The sequence below is a fragment of the Miniopterus natalensis genome, chromosome 1 (genome assembly GCF_054644295.1).
Source record: "Miniopterus natalensis isolate mMinNat1 chromosome 1, mMinNat1.hap1, whole genome shotgun sequence".
In the NCBI taxonomy this organism is placed as follows: Eukaryota; Metazoa; Chordata; class Mammalia; order Chiroptera; family Miniopteridae; genus Miniopterus; species Miniopterus natalensis.
In genome coordinates this window covers 31,932,139-31,958,990 of record NC_142081.1, presented here as the reverse complement: position 1 = coordinate 31,958,990, position 26,852 = coordinate 31,932,139, and the positions used below count along the sequence as shown (strand labels likewise).

The window sequence follows — 26,852 nt, the reverse complement described above, 5'->3', positions numbered from 1 at the left end:
ACAACAATTTTCACAGTTCCACAGATGCATGCCTTCTCTTTTAACACACTTATTATTTATTATTATAAAAGCACAAAACAGGATCACTTAATTATAAAATACATTCAGATACTGTGTGTGCATGAAAATGCTTTTGTTTTCAGGGTTTCTTTGATGGACTCCTTAGACATCCCTTAAGAATGGTGATTACAAATTTAAGGCTTTCTTGGGTGCATTTTTACATCAGTAGTAAATGCAGAGGCCCACGGGGTTTCCAGTGGAAGAAATTCAGTAACCTGCAGATTATTTTAAGCTAGAATGCTGTTTACTATCTTTTAAAATAGCAAAACAAATTACTCTTTTGTGGAATACATACCTACAAAAGTCTTTAAGCAAAATGTTACTGTCAGAAGTTATCTTAAAATCTCATTGTTAACTTTTGTCACACTTTTCAGCTCCAAATGGAGAATGACTTTGTCCTGTGATGAGCCTCACGGTCAGGCTGTGGGGAACTATGGCACTTTTTTCTTATGAACATAGTTGCAGTAATACTGTCCTACCTAATGAGATTTAAAAAAAGCATTTAGGTAGAAACATAGTTCTAAGAAACTTGTGATTTCTGCCTTTCTTGTCATTCTGCCTACGTTAAAACAAATCAGACAGATAGGAAGTCCTGGAAATATTATGTTGGATATTTTCTAATTACCGTGTCAGCATGATCAATCATTTTCTAAATTTGCCAGTTTCCTGAAATAGCTTAGCCAGTGTTTATAGCACTTTACAGGAAGCAGCACCAAATTAGTCTCCATGTCCCCATATATTTTTTCTCGGTGTCGCAAAAGTATATATTGTATAAATGAAATATTTGTCTTTGGCAAAAGGCTTGTGCACCAAACTACAATTAATGAACACAAGAATTAGAAATCAAAACTTTGTTTAGTCTGAGGAAAAACAATTCTTTAAACTGTAACCACATGGCTGTTTCTTGTTTGCATCAACTCTGGGTGACTGTTATTGTCTTCTGTGAATTCTCTGGGGCAGGGGCCTGACTTTGTTGAATGAGCCAATTGTTTTCCTTTGTGTTGCCCATCTAGTAGGTTCCCATCTGGTTTGTATCAGACTGTTTTCACAGCCAACAACTGCTGCCTTCTCTATATCCTGACACTTCAGGGCCCCACGCTATCAAAGCACTGCTGGGCCGGCCTTGCTGGCAGGGCCCCTGCAGCTGTGCCTCACAGCTTGGAACTATTACCCAGAGCGGCGGTAACGTAGAACTTGGACTGGCCCTTATTCCCATTGGTGTCGTGTGTACAGTGAACAGAAATCCACCCTCACCTCCCTAGCCTCTCACCCGAAACTCGCTGTTCAACAGAAAATCTTTAAAGCTTGAATGTTAGGATAGGGAATGACGGTGTTCTTATTTTCTAGTGGCTTCCTGTATTTGAAAGCTCATTTTTCATTCTTTCACTCTTTTCCAAAAGTTACCAGGTCTGGCCTTGGTGGAGTGAACTGGTCACTATGTCACATTTAATTCTTATTTCCAAGTGTAGTTAGGAATGGCTAGATATGGAAAAGTCCACCTTAAAGGCAACATGAATAGTACAGTGTGTTTCTAGTGATCGTCATAGGCCATAATCTGAATGAAGCTTTTATACTTAGGAAGGGTTTCCATCTCAGAAATGGGATTTTCTGTGTGTAGGTTATAGAGGCACTTTGGTTCAAACTGCTTGTAACTATTAGAGAATTTCTTGGCCTTCAGCTTTGTTTGCTATCAGATGTCATTTATAAGAATGTGATAAGAGTGAACTCCTCTAACAACTATGGCCTCGGGTAATTAAAGTTATAGGAGTTATTGTTGAGTAAGAGTTAAAGTTGACTTTAAATATAGTTATGACATCATTGTTTTTTATAGACATGACCTGAAACAGCAACCTTTTTTGCACCAAAAATAAGGAATTAAATGCCTTTTATAGAATGTATTAATATTTTATAAATATTATGCTTTATAATATTATGTTTAATAAGGTGCTTTTATGATTAGTTAAAATGATATTAGTTTGTGCTTTTAATTTAAGTGAGTAGCTAATCGTTGCAGAGCACTGAGTACCCTAAGTAGCAAGTCCTGTGAGAGTCAAACTAGAGCAACAGCGACAAAGACTCACCTTCTGCTTCTGAATAATTTCAGCTCACTGGCATTTCATGGTTTTAAGAAAAGAAATAGAAAGAAATTTGTCTTTGTAGTCAGCAGTAGGGCCTGTGACTTAGCAGTAACCGTTCACTTGATATTGAAGGCTACCTAATAAGTAAAGTTAGTTATTTGGTTATTTCAATCCTTGGAAAACACTTCAGAACTATAAAGGAATCACCTTTTCATTGCTGAAACTAATCTTTTGGGGTTTTTTTCAATATCTCTTTATGGAAGTGTAATATACATACAGAAAAGTATACATGTCATAGGTATTATAGCTGAATTTTAAAAAGCAGAGCTACTTTTATAACTCATACCCAGTTCAAAAAACAGGACATTGCCAGCACCCCAAAGCCCTCATGTTCTCTATCACTCACAGCCTGCACCCTCGCAGGGTTAACCACTGTCCTGACTTCTAACAGCATAGATCTGTTCCCTTGTTTCTGTACTTTGAATAAATGAAATCATGTGGAATGTAAGGCTTTGTCATGAGGCAAACCTATTGTATTTTTTAAGATTCTTTTCATTTTCAAACCGTTTTAGCTTGCTTTTACCAAGAACTATCTGAGAGGAATTTATTTTAGTAGCTGTGTCTTGGGCTGTTCAGCCCACAGGAAGTGTGCTGTAGATAAAGTTGTCTCCTAAAACATCGACTCTCAGCTCTAAACCAAATTTTAATGCTGGAATGTCCCTCTAGACATTCCTGCCCCTAAAAGGCAGGAACTCTTCATCATAACACCACACAGCCATACATTCAAGCACTTAAGTGGTTTTTAAATGAGCTTTAATAATGAAATCTCCATTATTCAAATAAATCATGGTTTGCATTCAGGATAGGTGGGCCATCTATTCTCTGAATTATCAGTCAGTTTCGTGGCAATTGAATGTAAGCTTTTATGCTGCTAACATACTGTTTCTGAAAATGCTGTTATTGGAGAGAGTTGTATACCTATTAGATAGGGAGCCAATGAGTAACTTAATTTGCTTAAAAAATATTAACTTCTTTTTATATATTTTAACTTCTTTAATATTTATAATATTACTTTTTTGTCAGTGAACTCAAATTAGTATAAAAGATCCAACTATTATGAATGTTACTGAATTTTAGATTTCTCCTTATTAGATTTTGTTGCAAATTCTAGACATCATCCATTTAAAAATCTCGTTTTGTGGGTTAAAAAATTCATGTTTGGGGGCCTTTGTCTTTATATCCTTACTTTGCAGTTAACAGCTTTATAGTACCATACAGTTTTAAGAAATAATCCATAAAGAATGTGTAAAGCAATAATGTAACGATTTATAGATTTAAGTATTGCTGTACTAGTGATTCTTACTAAAAATAGTATTAAAGAGAAGATAAACTTTCAAACCAAAAATTAAAAAAATTCGTGAAACCCAAGTTCCTATCCTTTTAAATATCACTTTTTAAAATATTACAACATGGCTTGCTTTCAAATTAACACCATATAGCTATAAGATTTTCATTGACCATTTGAAAGAAAAAGCTTAGCCCTGGTGGGTGTGGTTCAGTGGTTGGAGTGTCAGCCTGCACACAGAAGAGACTTGGGTTAGATTCCCAGTCAAGGGCATGTACCTGGGTTGCAGGTTCGATCCCCTGCACAAGTTGGGGTGCATATGCAGGAAGCAACCAATCAAATCTCTGTCACATGGATCTCTCTCTCACACCCCCTCCCCACTCCCACCCCCTTCCACTCTCTCAAAATCAATGGAAAAAATGTCCTCAGGTGAAGATTTAAAAAATAAAATTAAAAGCGAGTGTTTAGTAGAAACACAGTGCACACGTTGCCCATCCCAGCACCTCTGTGCACCCTCATTGAAAGCTGTTCCTGTAGTGATGCTGCTTTCTCACCCTTGCATCCTGTTTCCAAATCCAAAGTCACTTGTGTTTATTTTGTGGTGTCTTTAAATATTTAAATAAAAACTGATGCATTCGCCTTTTGTGGTTAAAGTAGGAGGATATATTATATTCATAGGTAATTTATGACTCAGCTTTTGTTCATATTACCCATTCTGAATTTTCATAGAAATTTATAGATCGAATATTTATTTCTCTTCTTGTCCTTTGCCTTAAATACCGGTATTAGGTTTCTTCCATTTGAACAACAGGATGAGGTTGTATAAGAACCAACAAACTAGATAAGCAGTTTTCAGATCGTGCTGGCCAGGGTGTAGGTTGTGTTTGTTACTGTAATCCCCCCCTGCAGAGCCCAGGACTCACTGTGCCAGTAAACACATCACTCAGCAAGTGAGAATTATGAGGCATCTACTTGTTATAAGAATAAATGACAGTAGTCACTAATATTGACGTAGTAGCTTTTTTATACTGTTGGGAGAAATCTTTGCAGAAATCAAGATTCTCCCCCAGGTTTGGTAGAGGTGAATTTTGTTTATGTTTATAATAATAGCAACAACAATTCATGATAGCTACCATCTATGTATACTTCCTAAGGTGACGCACTCTGCTAAGGTCTTTAATCAACTCAATTAATTAGGTAATATTCTCATTTTATATTTGAGAACCTGAGGCTCAGAGAGGTTACATATTTTGCCCAAGGTCACATAACAAATAAATGACAGAGCTGGGAGTGAAACCAAGTCCAACTCTGAAAGCAAAGGCTATGCTGTTAAACATTACATTTTCTTCCTTAATATAAAAAAAAGTATTAGAGGTCATTTCTGATTGGTCGTACAGGTCTCAGTATCTGAAGACACATCCTAGTAGAAGAGAATGAAAAGTTGGGAGGTAGGGAAGCACTATGCTGTGGGTTTTAGTCCCTATGACTAATTTGTGACGTTGACTTCTTTGTCAGCACCCTCTCTGAATCTTAATTTCCTTATTAGTAAGGATAAAATAATCTCTGAAACCCCTTGTAGCTCTACTGCTATAATATGTGATCAGTCTTTTTTCTTTTTTTTTTAACCCTCACCCTAGGATATTTTTTCCATTGCTTTTTCAGAGAGAGTGGAAGGGAAAAAGAGAGGGGGGGGAGAGAGAGAGGAACATCGATGTGAGAGAGACACGATTGGTTGCCTCCCACACATGCCCCAACCAGGCCAGGGAGCGAGCCTGCAACCGAAGTACGTGCCCTTGGCCGGAATCAAACCCGGGACCCTTCAGTCTGAGGGCCAACGCTCTAACCACTGAGCAAACCAGCTAGGGCAGTATTATCATTATTATTATTATTATTATTATTATTATTATTATTATTATTAAACAAAAAGTCTCCCTCAAAAAATATTTTGAAAAGATTGTGTAACAGAAATGATTTTTTTGTCAATTGGGAAAAGTTAGAAAATAATCCCATGCTAAATAATAAAACTACCATTTATTTACTTATTTATTATCTTATTAAATTCTCACCCTAGGATATTTTTTCCATTGCTTAAAACTACCATTTATCGAATGCCTACTCTGTAGCTATGCTCTGAGTTAGTGACACGTATCGTCTCTGCCGATGGCCGTGAGAAAGCTGTGAGGCGGGAGAAGCTGAAGCCCACGGTGGCCTCTCTGAGGCCTCCCAGCCTGCTCGTGTCACGCTGGGAGTTCGCGCTCCAGCAGCTCAGCTCCTGACCCAGCCACTGGCTTGCAGGTCCCTCTCTAACAGGGTGCTTGGTTGTCATTTACTTGCAGTTTTTTATCTTACATACGACAGTATAGAATGGATAGGAAAAAAAGGTTTTTTCTTTCTTTCTAAAAAATGATCTGTAAAAGATCACAGAGTGGTATATCTGTTTGACATAAAGATTTCAGAAACATTGCTCAGCTGGATATTTCTTGAGCAACTAACTATATGCAAAGAACTTAGAGAAAATGAAGCAGTATAATGGAGGGAAACCATTTATTTTCTTTTAAGTAAATCCAGCCTTATAGTAATTTTACTTCAGTCTACGAAGTGGTTTAATGAAGACCTAAAAATAGTAACAGATTTGATATGTTACTTCAATTTAGATGTTTTTACTAATGATGTAATTTTGTTAGATAGAAAGAGATTATCCCAAAGAATGCTTTGGCTTGTAGTAATGAAATAGTTGTCATTTTATTTGAGTTAAAATTTATTTTTTAAATGAAACATGCTTCACTTTTTATTGCAAAGAAAATGGAGTATATAAAATTCACATTTAGGTTTTTATGAATTTAGAAGAGTGTTTCAGTGTCGCAGCAACTCCCTTTGGGGATACACCCGGAGTATAGGCCCATCAGAATAGAAGGGAGCCCTTGTTAGCTTGAAAAAGCCCCCAAAGTGATTCAGACTTCCCCTTCTCTTTACCTCTGGCCTCTGTTGAAAATCACTGGTTTAGAAAAGGCTTTACAACTCCTTTATGCAACACCGTCCAGGTACAATATATAGCGCCTCCTTAGGGAATAAAAAAGAAGGCCGTAGAGCAAAAAGGAGAAAAGAAAAATTACCAAGCATAGAATTTAAGTTACTCATGTGGAAACACTAGCAGAGAGAAGTGATATACTGTTAAAAGGCAGAGAGCTCAATTGGGTGTTAGCCTTTAAAATTCCTTATTTTTACGTAGAACTAGGAGGATTAGTTGGAAGATTTGCTACTACTCATTCTGCTGTTACTTTTGTCTTTTCAATGGAAGAGGATTGAGACAATGTCCTATTTGTGGTCTTCCCAACATCTAGTGTAACAATGATGGGCACATAAAAGGTCTTCACCACACCTAGTGTAACAGTGATGGGCACATAAAAGGTCTTCACCACACCTAGTATAACAGTGATGGGCACATAAAAGGTCTTCACCACACCTAGTATAACAGTGATGGGCACATAAAAGGTCTTCACCACACCTAGTGTAACAATGATGGGCACATAAAAGGTCTTCACCACACCTAGTGTAACAACGATGGGCACATAAAAGGTCTTCACAACACCTAGTGTAACAACGATGGGCACATAAAAGGTCTTCACAACACCTAGTGTAACAACGATGGGCACATAAAAGGTCTTCACAACACCTAGTGTAACAACGATGGGCACATAAAAGGTCTTCACAACACCTAGTGTAACAACGATGGGCACATAAAAGGTCTTCACAACACCTAGTGTAACAATGATGGGCACATAAAAGGTCTTCACAACACCTAGTGTAACAACGATGGGCACATAAAAGGTCTTCACCACACCTAGTGTAACAACGATGGGCACATAAAAGGTCTTCACCACACCTAGTGTAACAACGATGGGCACATAAAAGGTCTTCACCACACCTAGTGTAACAACGATGGGCACATAAAAGGTCTTCACCACACCTAGTGTAACAACGATGGGCACATAAAAGGTCTTCACAACACCTAGTGTAACAATGATGGGCACATAAAAGGTCTTCACAACACCTAGTGTAACAATGATGAGCACATAAAAGGTACTTAGCCCTGGCTATGTTGCTCAGTGCTTAGAGCATCGTCCTGCACACCAAAGGGTCGAAGGTTCGATTCCTGGTCAAGGGCATGTACCTTGGTTGCCAGTTCACTCCCCACCCCTGATCGGGAAGCAACCAGTTGATATCTCTCTCTTGCTCTCAAATCAATCAATAAAAACAACAACACGGTACTTAAATTTTTAAAATTAAACTTACCTAGACCTAAGGTAGGTTTTCTTTTTCTTAGTTTCCACCCAGTTTTGTTTAGTATGAAAGGGAATGATGTTGCTGATTTCCTACTATAACACAATAGATAAGTGAATTCTGGGCTTAGAGGCAACCACTGCAGAGAAGATGCTACTTAATTTTACTTGTTAGAAAGAAATGGTTCTTCAGTGGAACGGGCCTCTCAGGTGGTCCTGATACCCATTTCCACATTTGTTCCTTAGACACCTTTAGGATCTGAAAGGTAATTCTGATAAGCCGGAGGGGCCAGGCAGGAACGGCTCACCCACTCTAACTCTCGGAAACTTCAAGGCAGACTGGAAGTGACAGTCATAGGTGGTGTCCAATAGTAACATCATAGTGAGCACTTCTCATAAAGGTTTTTTAAAAAAACTATCAAAGTTGGATGTTCAATTTTGGTCTATTTGCAGATTATTAATATATAAGTCAACTGTATTTGCCCACAATCTTACCCTTATAAAACTATATTTTCTTCTAAAACTGTTCATTTATTTATTCACTGAATTGTATCGCATTTTAATTTTTAAACATTTAATTTTTGTGTTTCCTATAGTATAGCTACAGTAGTTTAACATGAATGTGTGCTTCCAGTGAGAATATATTGCTTGGTTTGATGGGACTGTGTAGCACTTAGAGTCACATTCAGTTAATCATCTTCTTTTAAATCCACCTGAAATTTTTGTGAACTAAAGGAAGCTTGAGAGATGACTGACTTTTACCTTAGAAAAAATCAGAAAATACTAATTGTACCATATTATGACTTTATTCAAATCATTCTGCCAAAGAATTTGTTTGAAACAGTGGTTATTGGCAGTTATTGATTATTTTCAGAGCATAGGTTGACAGCATGTTCTCACCAGGAGCTGATGCCTTTGGCCTGAGAACTCTGTGTACTGCAGGTTTCTCTCTCCAGTTATTTAACATTTCTCTGCTTCATCATTTTCTAGCCATAAAGAGAGTTTCCCCCAGCCCACTTCATTTTAATGTTAAAATTTGGCTTTGGTTGAACAGTGTAGGGCTTTCCTGTGATCCCTGACAACTTTATTGGTGTTTCACGTAGATTGTGTTGGGCAGTATGCCCCACAGGCTGGCCTAGGGAGAAGGGAAATTCTAAACTTCTTTTTGTAATGATTAAATCCTTAAGTAAAAAAATCTGTGAAAACTTTTAACCTTGGGAGAAATCGCCCATGGGTTTCTTTTACTTAATACAAATTGCCAATTCTCCCCTGATCCTTTACTTCCCCCTTTCCCTAATCTTTGATGCATAAAGATAATAATATATTAGGTAAAGTATTATTTTATTGACAGTCATTAAAATCCAGCTGTTTAACTTCCTTCTTTATATTAAGGCCACTAGATCAGGCTTCTGTTTACCTGGTTTTATGAGAGCAACTGTGGGGAGTGCATTTGGTTTGTGTTCTTTTTAGTGAATAAAAATGAATCATGATTATTTCTATGTTTAACTGATTTTCTTATGCAAAAATAATTTTTAACTGTAACTTCACCAGGTGATACGGATCGGACACAAATTGAGCCCAATCTGTACCTTGCATCTGTATTTACAGGTATGATTTTTTTTTACTTTAAAAGCTGTTGGATTTGGGAGCTATTCAGATTTTTTCATTTCCCTGCAATTTCTTTCTCTCGTAAAAATCAACATAGTAGAGTTAGTAATTCCAATTTTTTTTTTCAATTTACCAGAGAAAGTTTATTTAGAAAGTTACAGAGGAAAGTAGACATGAGGCAGCTGGGCTGCATAGGCTCAGGAAATAAGTTACAGTCAGAAGGGCCCTTGGAGCTTAGGAGAGAGAAAGGCAAAGGTAAGACACCTGGGGGAAGAAGAAGGGAAGGGAAAGGCGCGGGTGTCCTCCCGAGAGGGAGACCAGTCCCAATTTTTTATTTGCCTAAAATATCTATAAACTCTCCCCAGGTATAGAACGCCCTTCAGGCAATAAACTCTCCGGAAGTTAGGAGACAGAAAAAAATTTATCATTTCCCTTTGGAAAGTTTATAAAATGTTGAATTAAAAGGCTGCAGGTGTGGTATTCAGAGCTCTGAGGATAGTACTTGAGATAATTCCATCTGGGGGAGGTTATTTGTTGGGACAGGACAGTGTTTAAACTTTGAAGTCAGTTTTAAACAAAGTGAAGCAGCTGGAACCTGGCATAAGAAGAAACAAATCTTTCACATTAACTATTGCTTTTTAGAGGAAAGAGAATTGGAGTTGTTTTTACAGGTGCCGATACATTTATTCTTCCTATAGGAAGAATTTTATCTTAAATTGTAAATTTTAAAATAAGCATTTGTCAGCTCACTTAGAAAACAGAAGCAATAGCAAACTCAAAATAATGTAATAGGATTTATGTCTAAACATATTTGGGATGAGGCTATAGTAACATATTAAATCACTTTTAAACATGAAAGCAAGGACAGAAATGTTTAATAGCGACTAATCCTGGAAAGCAGAGGCAGATAAAACATTACATACTAAACATCAAATGACCAGGCACCTTCATCAAGACGAATAGTATTTATTCTCAAGCACTGAAGCTATAATGTTGCAAAATCTGCAGGGCTGGGTTAAGTATGTGAGGAGAATTGAATACAGCAGGATAGTTTTGCAGCTGCCTAAACAAGGAATTACAGCAGGAGTAGATGCGTCCAGGATGGACAGGAAAACTTCTTCAAGAACTCAATAAAACACAGCTGAAATGATGTTACATTTTCATAGACAGCTGGGAAGCAACTGCATTGCTGGAACTCAGGGCTGATTTTGGAGACAAGATCTGGTCAGTGTGAATCTAAGCAAGCTTTTAGTCATGAGGAACCACAGACTCAAGGTAGAAACCAATCAATTTGCTTCAGCAATCATCTCAAGGCCCCTGTGTGCCTGGCATTATGCTACAACTTTGTGGAATGCAGAGCTAAATAAGACTAAGTCATTATCCTCATGTAGCCCATATTTAACAGGAACAACAGACCCACAAGCAAATAACGATAACACAGATACTTACTGTATACCTGCTGTACTGGTCACTCAGAAGACAGCGACTGTAGGCCCAAGTCCATGCTTTTAAGGAGCATACCATTCTGGGGAAGTGGCAGATACATAAATAATTACAGTGCGGTTTGGTAAGTGCTACAGTAGAGTTTCCTTTGGAAAATAAGGAATGCACAATCAACACGAGAGGAACTCCAAATTTCACCATTACTGCCGGAAAAACAACTCATGAGGCTGTGGTATCCTTTGAGTCAACAATTCTTAGGTATTTGGGGGCCACAGGCCCCTTTGAGACATCAGTAGCTGTGGCCATCTGTCTCCCTCCTCAGTTGCACTTTATGAAATAGTTTGCATAACATTTCAGGGTATTCACAGATTCCTGGTTACCCATCCACGAGGTATGGGTTAACATCCTTCACGTACTAGGATTAGCGATTATTACGTTTGCCCTGGCCGGGTGGCTCAGTTGGTTGGAGCATCATCCCAACACCAGAAGGCTGTGGGTTTGATTCCCGGTCAGGGCACATAGGCTGCAGGTTCGGCCCCCAGTCGAGGTGCATACAGGAGACAACTGATCAATGTTTCTCACATCGATGTTTCTCTCTCTCTCCCTCCCTCCCCCTCTCTCTAAAACCAGTAAATGTATCATCAGGTGAGGATAAAAAAAAAAAAATCATTACATTTCTTTCCTTTTTTTTATATATGTTTTTATTGATTTCAGGGAGAGAGAGAGAGAAACATCAATGATGAGAGAGTCACTGACGGGCTGCCTCCTGCACGCCCTGCTGGGCATCGAGCCCACAACCCGGGCATGTACCCTGCCCAGGAATCAAACCTCAATCTCCTGGACCATAGGTCGACGCTCAAGTGCTGAGCCAAGTCGGCTAGGCTCACTTCTTTCTTTTTTAATTTAATTTTTAAATATGCAATTTATAAGAAACCAGTCTTTATCTGCATGTAGAAAACCCCAAATCCAGACAATTTAAAGTACTTTTATCTTTTCCTCATCTTATAGAAGAATACTACAAATTCATATATATGGCTTGTGTCATGTGCAGTTATCTGTTTGTCTCATGCTTTAGGAGAGAATGCTTTGTTTGAATTTCTGTAAGTTTGCAAATAACAGGTACAATAATTGGTTACTGAGTGTTTCAAGATCAGAGTCAGAATGTAAGACCTGCTGATGAAATTGGATTATCTAAATCTAAAAACCTTCGGAAAGTTATGTATATTTTTAAAAATATACATACAGTATACAGGCAAAATCTTAAATGGGCATTAAAAATCTTTATATTATGTAGAATAAATTTTAGCTTTCCTGTTCCATAGCCTTATAAATCCAATATCAAAGAACAGAAAACATAAGATTTGTTAATAAATTTTAAATATTTTTAAAGCCAAAAAGATTTGAATTTCAAATATCTATAAAACATATTAAAATACATCTTAGGAAGCTTCAGATGCATGGGCTCACTCAGTGGCATCCCAGCTTAAATGCATGCCAGGTTAAATGACGTACTGCAAACCCACTGAATCAAGGAATGATCTCTTTAAAAAAAAATAAAACCCTGAAAACAGCTGTTGAAACAATTACATCATAGAGTAATGACATGACTGTGGAAATTTAAAATGTCAAATTCAAAAGCATCAGACTGTATTTAATGTAGGTAGAGAATTTATGTTTGCTCTACTGATGATTTGTTACAATAGTATATCTTTCCTTAAAAAAAAAAAAAATTAATCTCTGTGAGGACCATAACTGGATAGGAATGTTACTCTTTTTGCCTGTTAACAGAAAATGATGCTTTTAAAAAAATGTTCCCCAACTAAAAATTTCTCTTTTAAAGTTCTTAACACTATGACTGTTTTATGTAAATGAATACTTCATAAAGTTTTTCCAAAATGTACATTAAGAAACACTTTTAAATAAAATAATGCATTGTATTCACATAATTTGTGTTTAAAACAATTACTAGAGTTAAAAGTAGCATAATTATTTGGAGGCCTTCTAGAGCTGTAGGGTTATAGGGTTTTTTAGTGCATTTCAGTGACAGTCTTATCTTTTCTGAAGTCAGCTACCTTTTGTGGCCGAGCCTGAGGGTCATTACCTCTTGGGATAGTTCCTTTCCAGGTACATAAAAGTAAAAGAAGCTCACACGAAGAGCTGATCTGTTCCGAGTGCTTCCTCTGCCGGCACTATACAAAACACGTGCCTCATCCCATTTAATGCTCACAAACCCTCGGAGGTCGGTACTGCATCTCGTAGCTGGGGAAATGGGGTTTCGGGAAGTTACGTAACCTCCCGGGATCTCTCAGGGCGCTGTCCCTTACCTGCCCCGCGCCTAGTGTTCACCGCGCTTGCCGCCTGTCATACCTCATGTTCCTTTCCTCGCTTGCTTGTCCTTTGCTCCACCCAACTGGAAGCTGATGTCAGTGCGATTGGAGCCTGTTTTCTCACTGCTGAAATTTCCAGAGTCTAGAACAGTGGCTGGCACATAGTAGGTGCTCAGTTGGTATTTGCTGAGTAAATAGATGGTAAGTCCCGCTGCCCGGCTCCATCCTGCTCTGGGATCCATGCTGTCCCCCGCCCCGCCCAGCCCCGCTCTCCACTCCTTGCTTCACACCCACAGCCTGGATGGGACCGTGCCCCAGCGCCTGGACACTACACCTCGTTTGGACCCTGCGCTTGCCCTTGCCCTTGCCCTTGCCCTTGCCCTTGCCCTTGGCCTATCATAAAGGGGCTTGTGCCTGAAACCGTCCCTGCTCCTCTCCTCGGCGGCTGCCATCGCCTACGGCCACCCAAATGGCTTCTCCCTCAGCAGCCTTTGGGGGTAGTAATGCCTACTGTGGTGACTGCGGTACTTGGCGGAGGGCACAGGAAAGCGGGCGGGAGCCTTAGCTCTGCTGAGTACGAGGCAGAGGAATTGTACTGGCTCCTTTTGGAAAACCGGCTCTGACTCTGTGCGACCCTTCACCCTGGGCCCCCTGCTACCCTGACGCGGCCCCTTTGTCTCCTCTGTTCTGTCCTCATGCACCGTATTTGTCCTTCCCGGTACTTTTGTCACCGTTTCTCTTCTCAGTCTCCTTCCCTTCCCTAGGAGATCACCGTTCTCCTTGCTCTAGCTGCTGTGTTTGTGTAGGGGATGGCTATGTTGCTATTTCTGTATCTCTAAAACTGCCGTACAGGGTTTGACTAAGGGTCCCCTGGAAAAGTCCATTCACACATCTTGCCGGCTTCGAGTTCACCAAGGATGGAACTGATCCCAGTATTTCCCCATCTCTCTATATCACCGTAGCCTCAAGCTTTTTATATTCTTATTACTACTTACTCAGTCAGGTAAACCTGTCATTTCCGAGCCCGAATCAGTTCTTTGTAAAGTACTCAGGCTTCCCAGATGTCTTGAAGGATCCTCAGCTCTGCATGGAGTGTCCCACAAATTCCTCTCCTTCCCCTATTTCCCACACGGCTCTTAGAAGTCTCTTTTCTAAAATATATTTGCTCATATTACTCCTATGTTCAAAGTCTGCTGTGACTCGTAATTGTTTACAGGACTTGACCCTGACCCTCCTTCCCAGCCTTCTCTCTCACCCCCTTACCCAGTCAGTACTTCTGTATCAGAATACTCAGAGTTCCCTTAGCACACCAACTCTGCCTTCACTTCATCCTGTTGGCCTCTTTTCCTTCGTTGCCTTCCACACCTCTTAAGTCCCAGCTTAACTGCCACTTTCACCTCGTTTAAACTAAGAATCCCTGTACATGTTTATCTCCACTGCTACATTTCGAGACTTCGGGAGCGGAGGACAGTTTCTTTTTCACCTGTGTATCCTCTCGGCACCATCTCAGCCCTGCACACACAGTAGGCATGCGTAGATTTTTACTCAGTGAGGGTATCCTTTCAGAAAAGCCAACTTTAACATCTCTGTGCCTCAGTTGCCTTGTCAGCTTGTCTCCCAGGATGAGAAGAAATGATGGTGAAAAGATCTTTGCAAAACTTTAATTGCTATATTAACATAAGGCAGTAACTACAAGAAATAGCATAACTTTACAATAATTGAATTTAATATGGTCCTTGACATTTGGAAATGTCTTTGCAATTCAGAGAGAAAAAAAGTTATAGTTCTTGTAACATCATTGACAGTTTAATCAGTTATTTTGTGCATGTGGCAAATGAAGGTACATAGAAAGCAACTTTGTGCAATTAGATAACAGGAAAGAATTTTTCTCATCAGTGTAGTTTTTACAGATATGGAACTCAGAGAGTGGAATTTTTCTTAATAATTGGGGGAAGGTAACGTTGAATTGATTTTATGGGTTGAAAGTTAATTTTGCTGTCAGCCATAGTTATAGCCTGTGTTAGTTTTTACTTTACTGGTGAGGTAAGCTCTGAGCTGGGGTACTTCTCGTGGTTATTTTGTGTATTCTGTATTATGGCTTGGTAGAATGTCAGAATAGTTGAATAACACTTATGTCCTATAGATATTATTTCAAAGCAGTTCTTATTGTTTCTTATTTTTTATTATATCCTGACAGAGCTAAATTTTTAAAAAGTTTCCTTCCTATTTAAAATATTTATTCTATTTAAATTGACATAAGAATTTCTTTCTTAAAGGATTACTGTGTGTGGTATTATAGTTTGTGATGTTGCTACAATAATGCCAGATCTTAATTCTCTTCCCTCCTCTATGAAAAAACAAAACAAAACAAAAATCTGACACAAGCAACAAAAAGGAATGATGTAATATTAAAATAGTTTGTTAGACTTCTTAATATTAAAGGAATTTGCTTTTACAAATAGTCTGATCATCGTGACAGTTGTGACTGAGTCATCATTGAAATCTAGAGGACTATCTGCTTTTACTGTGGTCCCTATAAAAATTTTCACTTTATTACTGTGGAAACTACTTAAAAAATATAAAGGAGTTTTAGAATAATTACTATGACTCTTTACTCAGAGATTTCTTTAACATTGTTTAAGATACTTTGTTCTTAGGATACTTACTATTCACAGATAGTAGTGTGGTGAAGGCCTGGGGTGGGGCAGGGGCTGGGTGGAGGGGGGGAAAATGAGGGACATCTGTAATACTGTCAACAATAAAAAATGTATATTAAAAAATGCTTATTATTCTTTTGTGTATATGGTAAGTCCATGAAATTTGAAATGAGGATTTTTGTGATCTTAAATAATACCAAGGTGGCGTTCTGTATATTCTTAGTCAATATGCTTTAAACGTAGAGGGGTGATTTAGGGTATTCACAGGTAGATATACGTATATAGTCAACTCTGGGTGTGTGTTTTTAACGTGTTAATGAATTCTTCATCCCAAACTCTACCGCCTCTACTCGATGTTGCCTGTAGCATTTATCATCTGTACCACAGCTTATGGCACTTGCAATACTGTCTCAGTCCATTCAGGCTGCTAGAGAAAATATGACAGACTGGATAACTTCTAAACAACAGAAATTTACTTCTGGAGGCCGGAAGGCCCGGATCGAGGCACCCCTTCCTGGTTCATAGCTATCACCCTCTCTGTTCTCACAGTGGAAGGGGCCAGCTTTCTAGGGCCTCTTTATAAGGGCTCTACCCTCATGACCTCTGCCCCTTCCAAAGGCCTCGCCTTCTAATACCATCACAGCAGGCTTTAGGGTTTCAACATGTGAATTTTGGGAGGACATAAGCATTCATATCATAACATATACTTTTAAAATGTCCCTAACTGTCTAGGGTGGGGGTAGAAAGGAGGGAGGGTGTATTTCATCTCTGTGACAAGTCCTGAGCATCTTGAGAGAAGAAATGACCTCACAGGCAATCCTTGGTTTGATCCCCTGTATAACGTAGGAAAGTCTGAAGCATATAAATACTCAGGATACACCTGTGTGGCTGAATGAATTTCTCCTCTTTACAGGCGGTAAAGCTGTGCCACTCCTCACGAGTCAGACGTCACCCACCAAGATGTCGGTGACGCTGCCCTCAGCCAACCTGGAGGACTGCCCTCCGTCCCCGAGCGCCAGCAGCGTCCAGGGGGACCCAGAGTCCTCGGGAACAGACACCTTCTGAATGGGGAGTCAGAGCCAGTACAATATTTGTGCCCCTGGTCTTGAGGTCATTTTCCTCTGGCATAAAACTATTTCTTAGACTATTTTGGTCTTTGAACGTATTCTGAAAAATTATTTCTAAATGTTTATTGAAATGAAAAGCATAATTTGGGGAGTTAGGTGAACTTTTTAAATAAAGTGATTGAAATGTAAATCACCATGAGTGTGGCTGTGAGTTATTTCTTAGAACCCTGAAGACCATGGAATAGTGGAAAGGGCATGTTCAACTCCTTCATTGAAGCATTTATTCTATAGAAACGATTATTTGTACATACTTATGAAATTGTTAGTCAAGGTGTTTCACCCCAAATTGTTTATAATAGTAAATATTTGGAATCAAGCTAATGCCTATGAGTAAGGGAGTGATTTTAAAAAGTGATGTATGATGATGTATCTGTACAATGGAATACTGTGGGGTACAAAAAGGAATCCATAAGTGTTTATGGGTTGATATGGAATTATCTCTGAGATGCTATCTTTTAAATATGTTTTTACTGATTTTAGAGAGAGGAAGGGAGAGAGAGAAACATCGATTGGTTGCCTCCTGCCTGCCCATGACTGAGGATCAAACCTGAAATCTGGGGAATGTGCCCTGACCAAGAATAGAATCAGTGACCTCTCTGTGTATTGGACGATGCTCAACCAACTGAGCCACACCGGCCAGGGCTCTGAGATGTATTATTAAAGTGAAAAAGCCATATGCAAGAATTGTGTGAATTATGCTACCATTGTTTAAATGGAACTTAAATATATGGTGTGTACACACATGCAGGGAGGAGCAAAGTAGGGTTACAGTTGTGAGTACATGAAACACAGAGTTTATTCTTGTATTATTATTAATTATTGTATTATTTCCCACACAAACAACTATAAACCTTTTGCCCCACAATGTCTATGCTTACATACGTATATTTGCTTATACATGCATTAAGTATCTTTGGAAGGATAAACAGGAGTCCGCTAACTTGGTCTCCAGGGATTGAATGGCTAGGTGATAGGCTAAGTGACAGGAGTCAAGGGTGACTATAGCTATTGTGTCTTTGAACTACAGTTGTAACAAAAAAAAATTATGAGTGCGGTCAATTTTAAAATATAAATTATGTATACCTTGTAAAGCTTTATATATATATATATATATATATATATTTTTTTTTTAATCTTTATTGTTGTATTACAGGTGTCCTATTTTCCCCCCCAATTGACCCTCTCCACCTCGCTCCCACCCCCTCCCCAGGCCTTCACCCCGTTATTAACTGTGTCCATGGGTTATGCATATATGCATATAACTTCTGTAGTTAATCTCTTCTCACCCTCCACCCCCCTTCCCTCTTCCCTCTGAAATATGATCGTCTGTTACATGCATCAGTGTCTCTGGATCTATTTAGTTTGTCAGATTCTTTTGTTCATTAGCTTCTTATTAAAGAAGACCCTTCAACATTTCCTATAGTGCTGGTATGATGGTGATGAGCTCCTTTAGCTTTTCCTTGTCTGAGAAGCTCTTTATCTGACCTTCAGTTCTGAATGATAGCTTTGCTGGGTAGAGCAATCTTGGCTGTAGGTTCTTGCTTTTCATCACTTTGAATATTTCTTGCCACTCCCTTCTGGCCTGCAAGGTTTTTGTTGAGAAATCAGCTGACATTCGTATGGGTGCTCCCTTGTAGGTAACTAACTGCTTTTCTCTTGCTGCTTTTAAGATTCTATCTTTGTCTTTAACCTTTAGCATTTTAATTATGATGTGTCTTGCTGTGAGCCTCTTTGGGTTCCTCTTGTTTGGAACCTTCTGTGCTTCCTGGACTTGTAAGTCGATTTCTTTCCCCAGATAGGGGAAGTTTTCTGTCATTTTTTCAAATAGGTTTTCAATTTCTTGGTCTCTTTCTTCCCCTTCTGGCACCCCAATAATATGAATGTTGGGCCTCTTGAAGTTGTCCCAGAGGCTCCTTATGCTATCTCCATATTTCTGGATTCTTTTTTCTTTTTGCTCTTCTGGTTGGGTGTTTTTTGTTTCCTCATGTTCCAAATTGCTGATTTGATTCTCAGCATCCTCTACTCTACTGTTGACTCCCTGTAAATTTTTCTTCATTTCAGTTCATGTAGCCTTCATTTCAAATTGGTACTTTATTATGTTATCAATTTTCTCAGTTATTTCCCTAATAGTCTGCTTAAATATCCTTAAAAACAAAATTCTGAACTCTGTATCTGTTAGCTTGCTTGGATCTATTTCATTTAGTTCCTTTTCTAGAGATTTCTTTTGTTCTTTCCTTTGTGACATGTTTCTTTGCCTCCACATTTTGGCTGCTTCCTGGTGATTGTTTCTATATATTAGGTAGAGCTGCTGTGTCTCCTGGAATTTGTAGAGTGGCTTTGTGTAGTAGGTGTCCTGTAGGGTCCAATGACTCAGCCCTTCCAATCACCTGAGCTGGGCCTTCCAGGTGCTCCCCTGTGTGGGCTGTGTGCACTGTCCTGTTGTAGTTGAGCCTTGGTTGCTGTTGGCATCACTGGGAGGAATTGACCCCCAGGCCAATCAGCTGTGAGGACCAGCTGTAACTACAGCCAAAGAGCTGCTGTGCTGGAGACACCCCTATGGATCAGGATTTCCTTCAGTGGAGCTTTGGTGTTCACCAGGTGCGCCCCTTGAGTATGTCACTCATGGATGTGGTAGGGTTGTAATCCAGCATGGTTGAATCTGAACCACCAGGTGCATTGTCTCTGAGGCCTCCTGGGAGGTGCAAAGTCAGCCACTGCCAGTGCCTTGCCCAGGGCCACCCAACATGTGCTACACAGCAAACCGTAGTTGGCTGCTACTTGTGCTGGGCTTGGCATTGTCCAGGAGAGGCCAAGCTATGAGCCAATGCAGGCTGCCGCTAGTGCCAGGCCTGGGGCCATTTATCAAGCCCTATGGGGCCCGCAGCTGCTTGTTTGAGAGATTTTAGGAAAGTCCTTAGCATGAGGCTCTAGAGGCCACTTGCACAGAAAAGCCCCTGGAAATAGCCTGGATGAGCTGCAGGTGGGGAGGGGCGGGGCCTCCGGGAATCACGGGGCGGGGCCAACGGTGAGAGTCAGGTGCTGGCGACTCAAATATGGCGCCTGCCTGCCGGCTGTGTGCGGGGAGGACTCGCCAAAGGACCAATGGCCTCTGCCCGCTCTTCTGCCTGGGAGGAAGCCGCCCCTCCACCTCTCGCCCGGATCTCAGGCAGGTTAGTTCCTCCCCGTGTCCCAGGTCCTTTCCGGCTGCTGCCCGGCGCTGGGCTCAGAGGGAGCGTCCGAGTGAGTCCGTGCCGGGCCCTTGAGGAGGAGCTGCTGGGGCTCCCGCAGCCTCCGTGACCCTCAGGGACAGTCCCCACTGGTTTCACAGCCCGGAGTTGTGGGGACGTCTCTTCCCGGCCCTGGAGTCCTGGGCTGGGGGCCTGCTGTGGGGCTGGGACCCCTCACTCCTCCGGGAAACCCCCACCGGTGAGATTCCCTCCTGGGTTTCAACCGCGGCACCGGGTGTGGGCCCGCGGCCGTGTCTCTGGGATTCAGCCCCGACCCGCCCGCGTCTCCGCCCCTCCTACCCTCTCGATGCTTCTTCAGTCCCCTGGTTGTGGGGCTTCTGTGCAGCCAGATCTCAGGAGGCTCTGAGTGACGGTGGTTCTGTATTTTAGTTGTGATTTTGATGTGGTTGCGGGAGGCGGCGGGGGCAGCTGTTACCTACGCCACCATCTTGTTTCCGTCCCTAAAGCTTCATATTTTATAAAAACTATGAAATGAGACTGGATTACCTTTCAAAGCACAAATATATAACATTATAAGAAAATAAAAGCATGGCTTTGTAACCAGATACATGTAGGTTCTAATTCCAGTTTCTTCACCTACTTGGTCCGTGATAGAGGCAAATAAACCCCTTTGTCACGGCTGCCTGGGTGAATGGGTTTAGTATTTAGTTGGCAGGATCGTGGGGATTGTCAATAATGTTGGGGGTGGCACCCAGCACAGTGCCTGGCACCAGATAAGCACTCACTAAATGATGGGTGTCATTATCCTGAGGGATTCCGGCATCTTACACTACTGGAGGTGTAAGCAGATGAGAAAGGCAGCCTAGCTGTAGTTGAAAACAGATTTATCTCCCTGAAAATGTTTCTGCCACTCTGAAAGTTCAAGCACACAGTAACTGTAGTCATCCTTGACTTTTCTCAGTTCCTTAGTGAGTCTCAGCCCTGACCGCGTTTTAGAACCTCTGAGTGCTTTAAAAATGCCTGTGTTTCAGGCCCAGGGGTTTGATTCATTGACCTGAGGTGGGGCTCAGGCATTGGTATTAAAAAAGAAAAAAGACCTTCCCTGGGTGGTTTTAATGTCCACTCAGGGTTGAGAATTACTGAAGAGCAATGTGGAATTCCTTAAACTTCAAGTAGGGCCCATAGCCTGGGGAATCTTGGAAGAGCTTGAGGGGTTTTTCACAGACGATAGCAGCTGCACAAACTTACAGAAACTTAGAAATGTGTCCTCTGTCGCAGCTCCTTGGGCTCCTCGAAGATGTTTGGCTACTTACACACCTTAGGTTTCCCTCTAGAACCTGTTTTTCTTTGCTGTGGCCTTGTGGACAGGTCTACTTGGCATGGCTCCCATTAAAAAGTAGAACAAAATGTGTTGTGTGTATCATAATTTGTTTTTGATGTTCATCTACAGGTCTCTGGGTAGGGGGAAGGGTGGGGAAACATTTCTAAGTGCTGCTGTGTTGGAAACATTACCCCCCTTGCCTTCTGGTTTTAGAGCTTTTTCTGTTTTTGAAAAAGATAATTAAGTTTAGCAAAAGCATTTTTTATTGAAAGATGTTGGGGGAGCATTCTCTCAATCTGTTGAGGTTCTGCTTCCTAGCATTTGTCAACAGTTTGGCTAAAATAAACTCACAAAAATTCTTTAAAAAAAAGAAAGAAAGATGCTGGTAGTTCCCCCCCAACCATAGAAAACCTGCCTTTTCTAATTTTAAAGAAGCAGCAGAATCTTTCATTTACTCCACTGCTCGTCAGCATTTTGTTTTATAGAATTAATCCTGGCCAGGGTTACTCCTATATGTATTTTTCTGCCAACTACCTCAATCCTTTTGGAATGAAACTATGTTATGTAAAAGTAAATTAAATGCCATTTTTGATGTTAAAAGCTTTAAAAATTTTTAAATTTTATTTTATAATTTTCAACTTCTAGAATGAACTATAAGACATGCTACTGAGAGGTGGACTCTATCAAGATTAAGGCTGTTACATAAGTTGGTAGTTACCAAATAGACATGGGGAAGTAAGTAAAGCATAGGAAATGTGGTCAATAACATTGCGATAACTATGCATGGTACCAGTCAGGGTACTGGAAATATCGAAGGGAACACTATCTAAAGTATAGGATTGTAACCACTAAGCTGTACACCTGAAACCAATACATAATAAAAAATTTTTTAAAAAGATTAAGGCTATTACTGCTGCTGGGCTTCCATGCCTTAATACTAGGGTAATGGTTATTCAAATGTTCCTTTGGTATAAATCATAAAATAAATTTGCTCATTAATAGAATAATGACTTAAATGTTTTTATTTTCATAAGATGATTACTTCAGCTTCAATTAATTTCTTACCACTTGCTTATTTCTGGTCTCATAAGAATTTTTATTTTTAACTTAATTTTTTAATATATATTTTTTTATTTTAGAGAGAAGAGAGAGATGGAAACATCAATGATGAGAGAGAGTCACTGATCGGCTGCCTCCTGCACACCCCCAACTGGGGATCAAGCCCACAACCCAGGCATGTGCCCTGACCCGGAATCAAACCTCGATCTCTTAGATCATAGGTCAATGCTCAACCGCTGAGCCACGCTGACCAGGCAAGAATTCTTCTTTTTAAATGCTAAACATTTTTAGAACAGTTTTAAAGTTGTTGGTTTTTTTGTTAAAATCTTACTGTTTTTCTATAAAATAAGTAAAATTGCATTTCTTTTTAATAATAATATCCCTTTTATTGAGTTTACAGGGGTACCTCTTGTGAAATAGCATTTCTTAGTACATAGTGAATTACCAGCCCCAATCCAAGATTAATTCTATAATTGAAACTTCTTTTTTTTAAAAATATATCTTTATTAATTTCAGAGAGAGGAAAGGAGGGGGAGAGAGAGAGATAGAAACAGCAATGATGAGAGAGTCATTGACCGAGCCTGCAACCCGGGCATGTGCCCTGACCGGGAATCGAACCCCGATTGCCTGGATCCTAGGTCGACGCTCAACGGCTGAGCCACGCCCTGCCAGGCGAAACTTCTTTATAAAAACATCCTGATGTTATCATTTCCTGATAGATGGGTAACTTGAACAGTAATGGGTAGTCGAATCCTTAGGATTTCTGTGATGTTACTGAGAAGAAACCCACTGAAGTGTACTGTTTTCTACCATAATGCATAAGTGTACCTGTTTAACAGAACTTGACTTTGGAGCACATCAGGCATACAGTGTGGTGTGGACACTTATGGGCCAGACTGGGCAGCTTGTCAGGATTTGCCCTCCTCCGCCTTTTCGTCATCTGCTGCTCCTAGAGAAGGCTAACCACAAGGAATTCTGACTCTTCCTAATATAGAATCATCATTTGATCATCAAATATCAGTTATCCAGTAGTTTTAAAAACTCTCTTAAAGCCCAGGCAGCATGGCTCAACAGTTGAGCATTGACCAAGGATCCAGGACAACCCAGTTCAATTCCCAGTCAGGGCACATGCCCCGGTTGCGGGCTCGATCCCCAGTAGGGTGCGTGCAGGAGGCAGCCGATCAACGACTCTCTCATCATTGGTGTTTCTGTCTGTCTGTCTTCCTCTCTCTAAAATCAATAAAGATACATATTTTTTAAAAACTCTCTTCTAGATGCATTGGAAAAACACACAAACAGAATTATTATAGTGACAAATCCCATAATTACAGTTTAGAAAATGTCAGGAATCCAGTTTTTTATTTAACCTATCTAATGCCCAGAAAAGAGATTCCCAGTCTCAGATGTTCAAACCTTTGAGAGCAATCAGCCTGTATCTGGATGTTTTAAAGATTTTTTTTCTTTTTGTACTGAAGTGTTTACCTAGAAACAGTAGGAAATATTAGCCAGAGTGCAGGTATCCACTTGTGAGGCCAATAAATACTGTAAAGCCAAGTGATGGTCCATTAATTACCAAGAGAGCAAAGCAAATCAAAGCTCTTTTGCTGAGTCTTTACAGTGTGAATGGTCTCATAATTTCAGCTACAGTGAGGGATAAATTATTGATACGTCTCTTAATTTCAGGGACCCTAACCAAGGCAAAAACCCTCAAGCAAATCAATAGACTCCTCTAACTTCTCTGGGGAGATCTCTCCTTTGAGACCTCTGAGGAGACCCAGATGGTGAGACTGAACAGGATTTAAAATCTTCAAAGGAGCTGGTAAGGAATCCCAGGAATAGTTCTTGGTATGCACAGAGGTCACAGATAAAGAACAGGCCTGGAGTGCGCACTGATATGATCTATATGTAAAGAGTTGAAAGCGTATGTCTTTTGCCCTAAGTTATTATGACAAACAGTGACGACTATTTCAGTCGACATTTCGTAGCCTGCTTTTCCTGAACAGAGACATTTTCTGTTTTCTTTTTCCACAAGGTTTTACCTTAGGGATAGTACTAAGTTGTAATGTAGGAGATATATCTACCATTGGGATAGTCGTATGGGATTTCTTGGTAAGCTTGGTAGCTATTTTTATTTCCTTTGGTCTTATTCCTGAATAGTTGCATGGCTTATGAAAGTACCATAGACATCCAGGATAGTACTTTAAGACGGGTGTGATTGGGTTCATTTTTCTCTCTGGATAAAATACTGGCTGTGTGTAATTCTATGTAATTATAACAACCAGTATCTGGGTGTAGGGATATTTGTTGTATGTTCTAAAATATAGAAGAGCCTTTCAGATCATATCCTTGATGAGGTTGTTAGCATTAAGAGGTATTCCCATAATTTGAGTGACCCCAGGAGTTGGGAAGGGACAACAGGTCCAGCAAGAGGTCAGTTGGCAGATGAGGCCATGGTCTAACTCATTCTTAGAAACAAGGTAGAGGAAATGTGTTTTTTCAGAAAAGGGAGGAGGGAAATGAAAAGAGTGGAGTCATGGAAAACAAAGAAGGAAAACAATAGCCCGTATTACACACTGACAATCTTACAAGGAAGTCTGTCAGTTTGATTGGGCATAACCAAAAATTCTGGGGTTTTTTTGTGTTTTTTTGCCTTGGGTAAAATTTGCACTTCTGAAGTTGCCTGCTTGATCTGAAGGTCTCAGATAAACTGTTTGTGCCTTGACGCCATCGGCCTCTGACAGCTGCTCGGTGAGCATCAACGTGCAATCACGTTGCAAGTGTGGAGCACAAGTCCATTGGTCTAGGGTGGACGTTCATTTTCATTATGACATATTAACCCCCCCAATAGACTGTTGTAGCTGTTGTCAACAGGACCCAAAATGGCTCCTTTCCACAACTGTTCTAAAGCATTTCTACATGTTTCATTTAGCATTTTCTGCAAAACAAATCACCCCAAAACTAGGTGGCTTAAAACCACCATTTATTTACTCATAATTCTGTGGATGAGCAACTTGGTTGGGCTCAGCTGAGACAGTTTACTCTGCTCCTCATGATGTCTGGCTTCACACAGGCATTTACAGTCAGTGGTAGCTGATGGCTTCATTCACACGTCCAGTGGTTGCTGGCTGTTGGCCGGACAATGGAGATAACTGGTCCACGTGTCCCATCACCTGCAGGCTAGTGCAAGCTCATTTACATGATGTTGGTTGATGTTCCAAAGAGCAGCAAGAGAGAGCAAGCTCCAATGTGCAGGCAGTTTTCAAGTCTCTGCTTATGTCATGCTAATGCCTTATCGACCACAGCAAGTCACATAACCAAGCCCAGACTCGGAGGAGAGAAATAAACTCCGTGTTCTGATGGTTCTGATGGAAAGCTCTGCAAAGTCAAATGCAAGGAGCATGCATATGCGAGTGGGAAGAACTTGTGGCCATTTCTGCAATTTAATATGTACTGATACCTTTTCTAGCGAACCTGGCCACTGAGCTAGAAATCATACAGAGGTTTGGATCATGTCTCCTTGGGAAGGTGGCTTGTACGTGTCGGGCACAGGACTGTGTACTAGGTTAGCTTCTGACAGTGTTTAGCTTGATCTGAATGCAGCAAAATGTAGTGATTGGTGGAGTTATTCCCAATCCCATGGGACATCGTATAATGATGTCCCAGAGAGGAGAAAATGTGTATGAGCTTGGAGGAAGTGATCTTGTGGCCGTTAATACCAGTGACAAAACACTAAGCTAAGGCAGGTTAAGGATTTCTGATAGTTTAGAATTGGAGTCAGCAGATTTTTCTCGGTAAAGGGCCAGGTAGTAAATACATAATCTTTGCAGCCAACATATGGTCTCTATAATGTATTCCATTTTCTCCTTGTTTTTTAAACAAACTTTTAAAATATGTAAAAAAAGTTAATTTATTATTATCATTTTTTTTTTAGCTTGTGGGCCATATGAAAACAGTCTGCAGGCCAGATTTGCCCCAGGGGCTGTAGTTTCCCAACCCCTGACTGGGACACTCAGCTTCAGTGTCTTGTTTGTGATTTCTCCTTTCCCGAATGGAGAGTAAATTCTGTGTTAGGAGAGAAGCCTGGCGGAGTTCCTGTAAGACTGATAACAGTGAGATGAGTTCCGCAGTCACTGGAGAGGAAGGTAGGGCCTCCTTGTGCTGGGAACACAAAATCTAGCCATGTTTTCCTCCTGTGATATCTGTAGCTTTTCATCAATGAACAGGTTGTATCCACCCTGGAAACTTACAGACTGCTGGTTGGTATGTGGTGATAGCCTGAAGACCCGGGTACTTGTATAAAATCCATTTGTAAATGTTGCAAGGGCCTTGAGAAGTTTCTGTATCTGTCTTGCCTTCTCA

The 26,852-nt window shown here is 40.3% G+C and overlaps 1 protein-coding gene across 1 annotated transcript in view; it reads left to right on the top strand.

Moving 5' to 3' along the window:
* Positions 1-17,055, top strand: part of LOC107525910 (TOMM20-like protein 1) — a 106,580-nt gene extending 89,525 nt beyond the window's left edge. Inside the window, exons 32-33 of the mRNA XM_087820164.1 lie at positions 9,315-9,371; positions 16,712-17,055. Coding sequence (XP_087676290.1) covers positions 9,315-9,371; positions 16,712-16,863 — 209 coding nt within the window. The 3' untranslated portion in view covers positions 16,864-17,055. The remainder of the gene's footprint in view (positions 1-9,314; positions 9,372-16,711) is intronic.
* Positions 17,056-26,852: the final 9,797 nt, after the last annotated feature.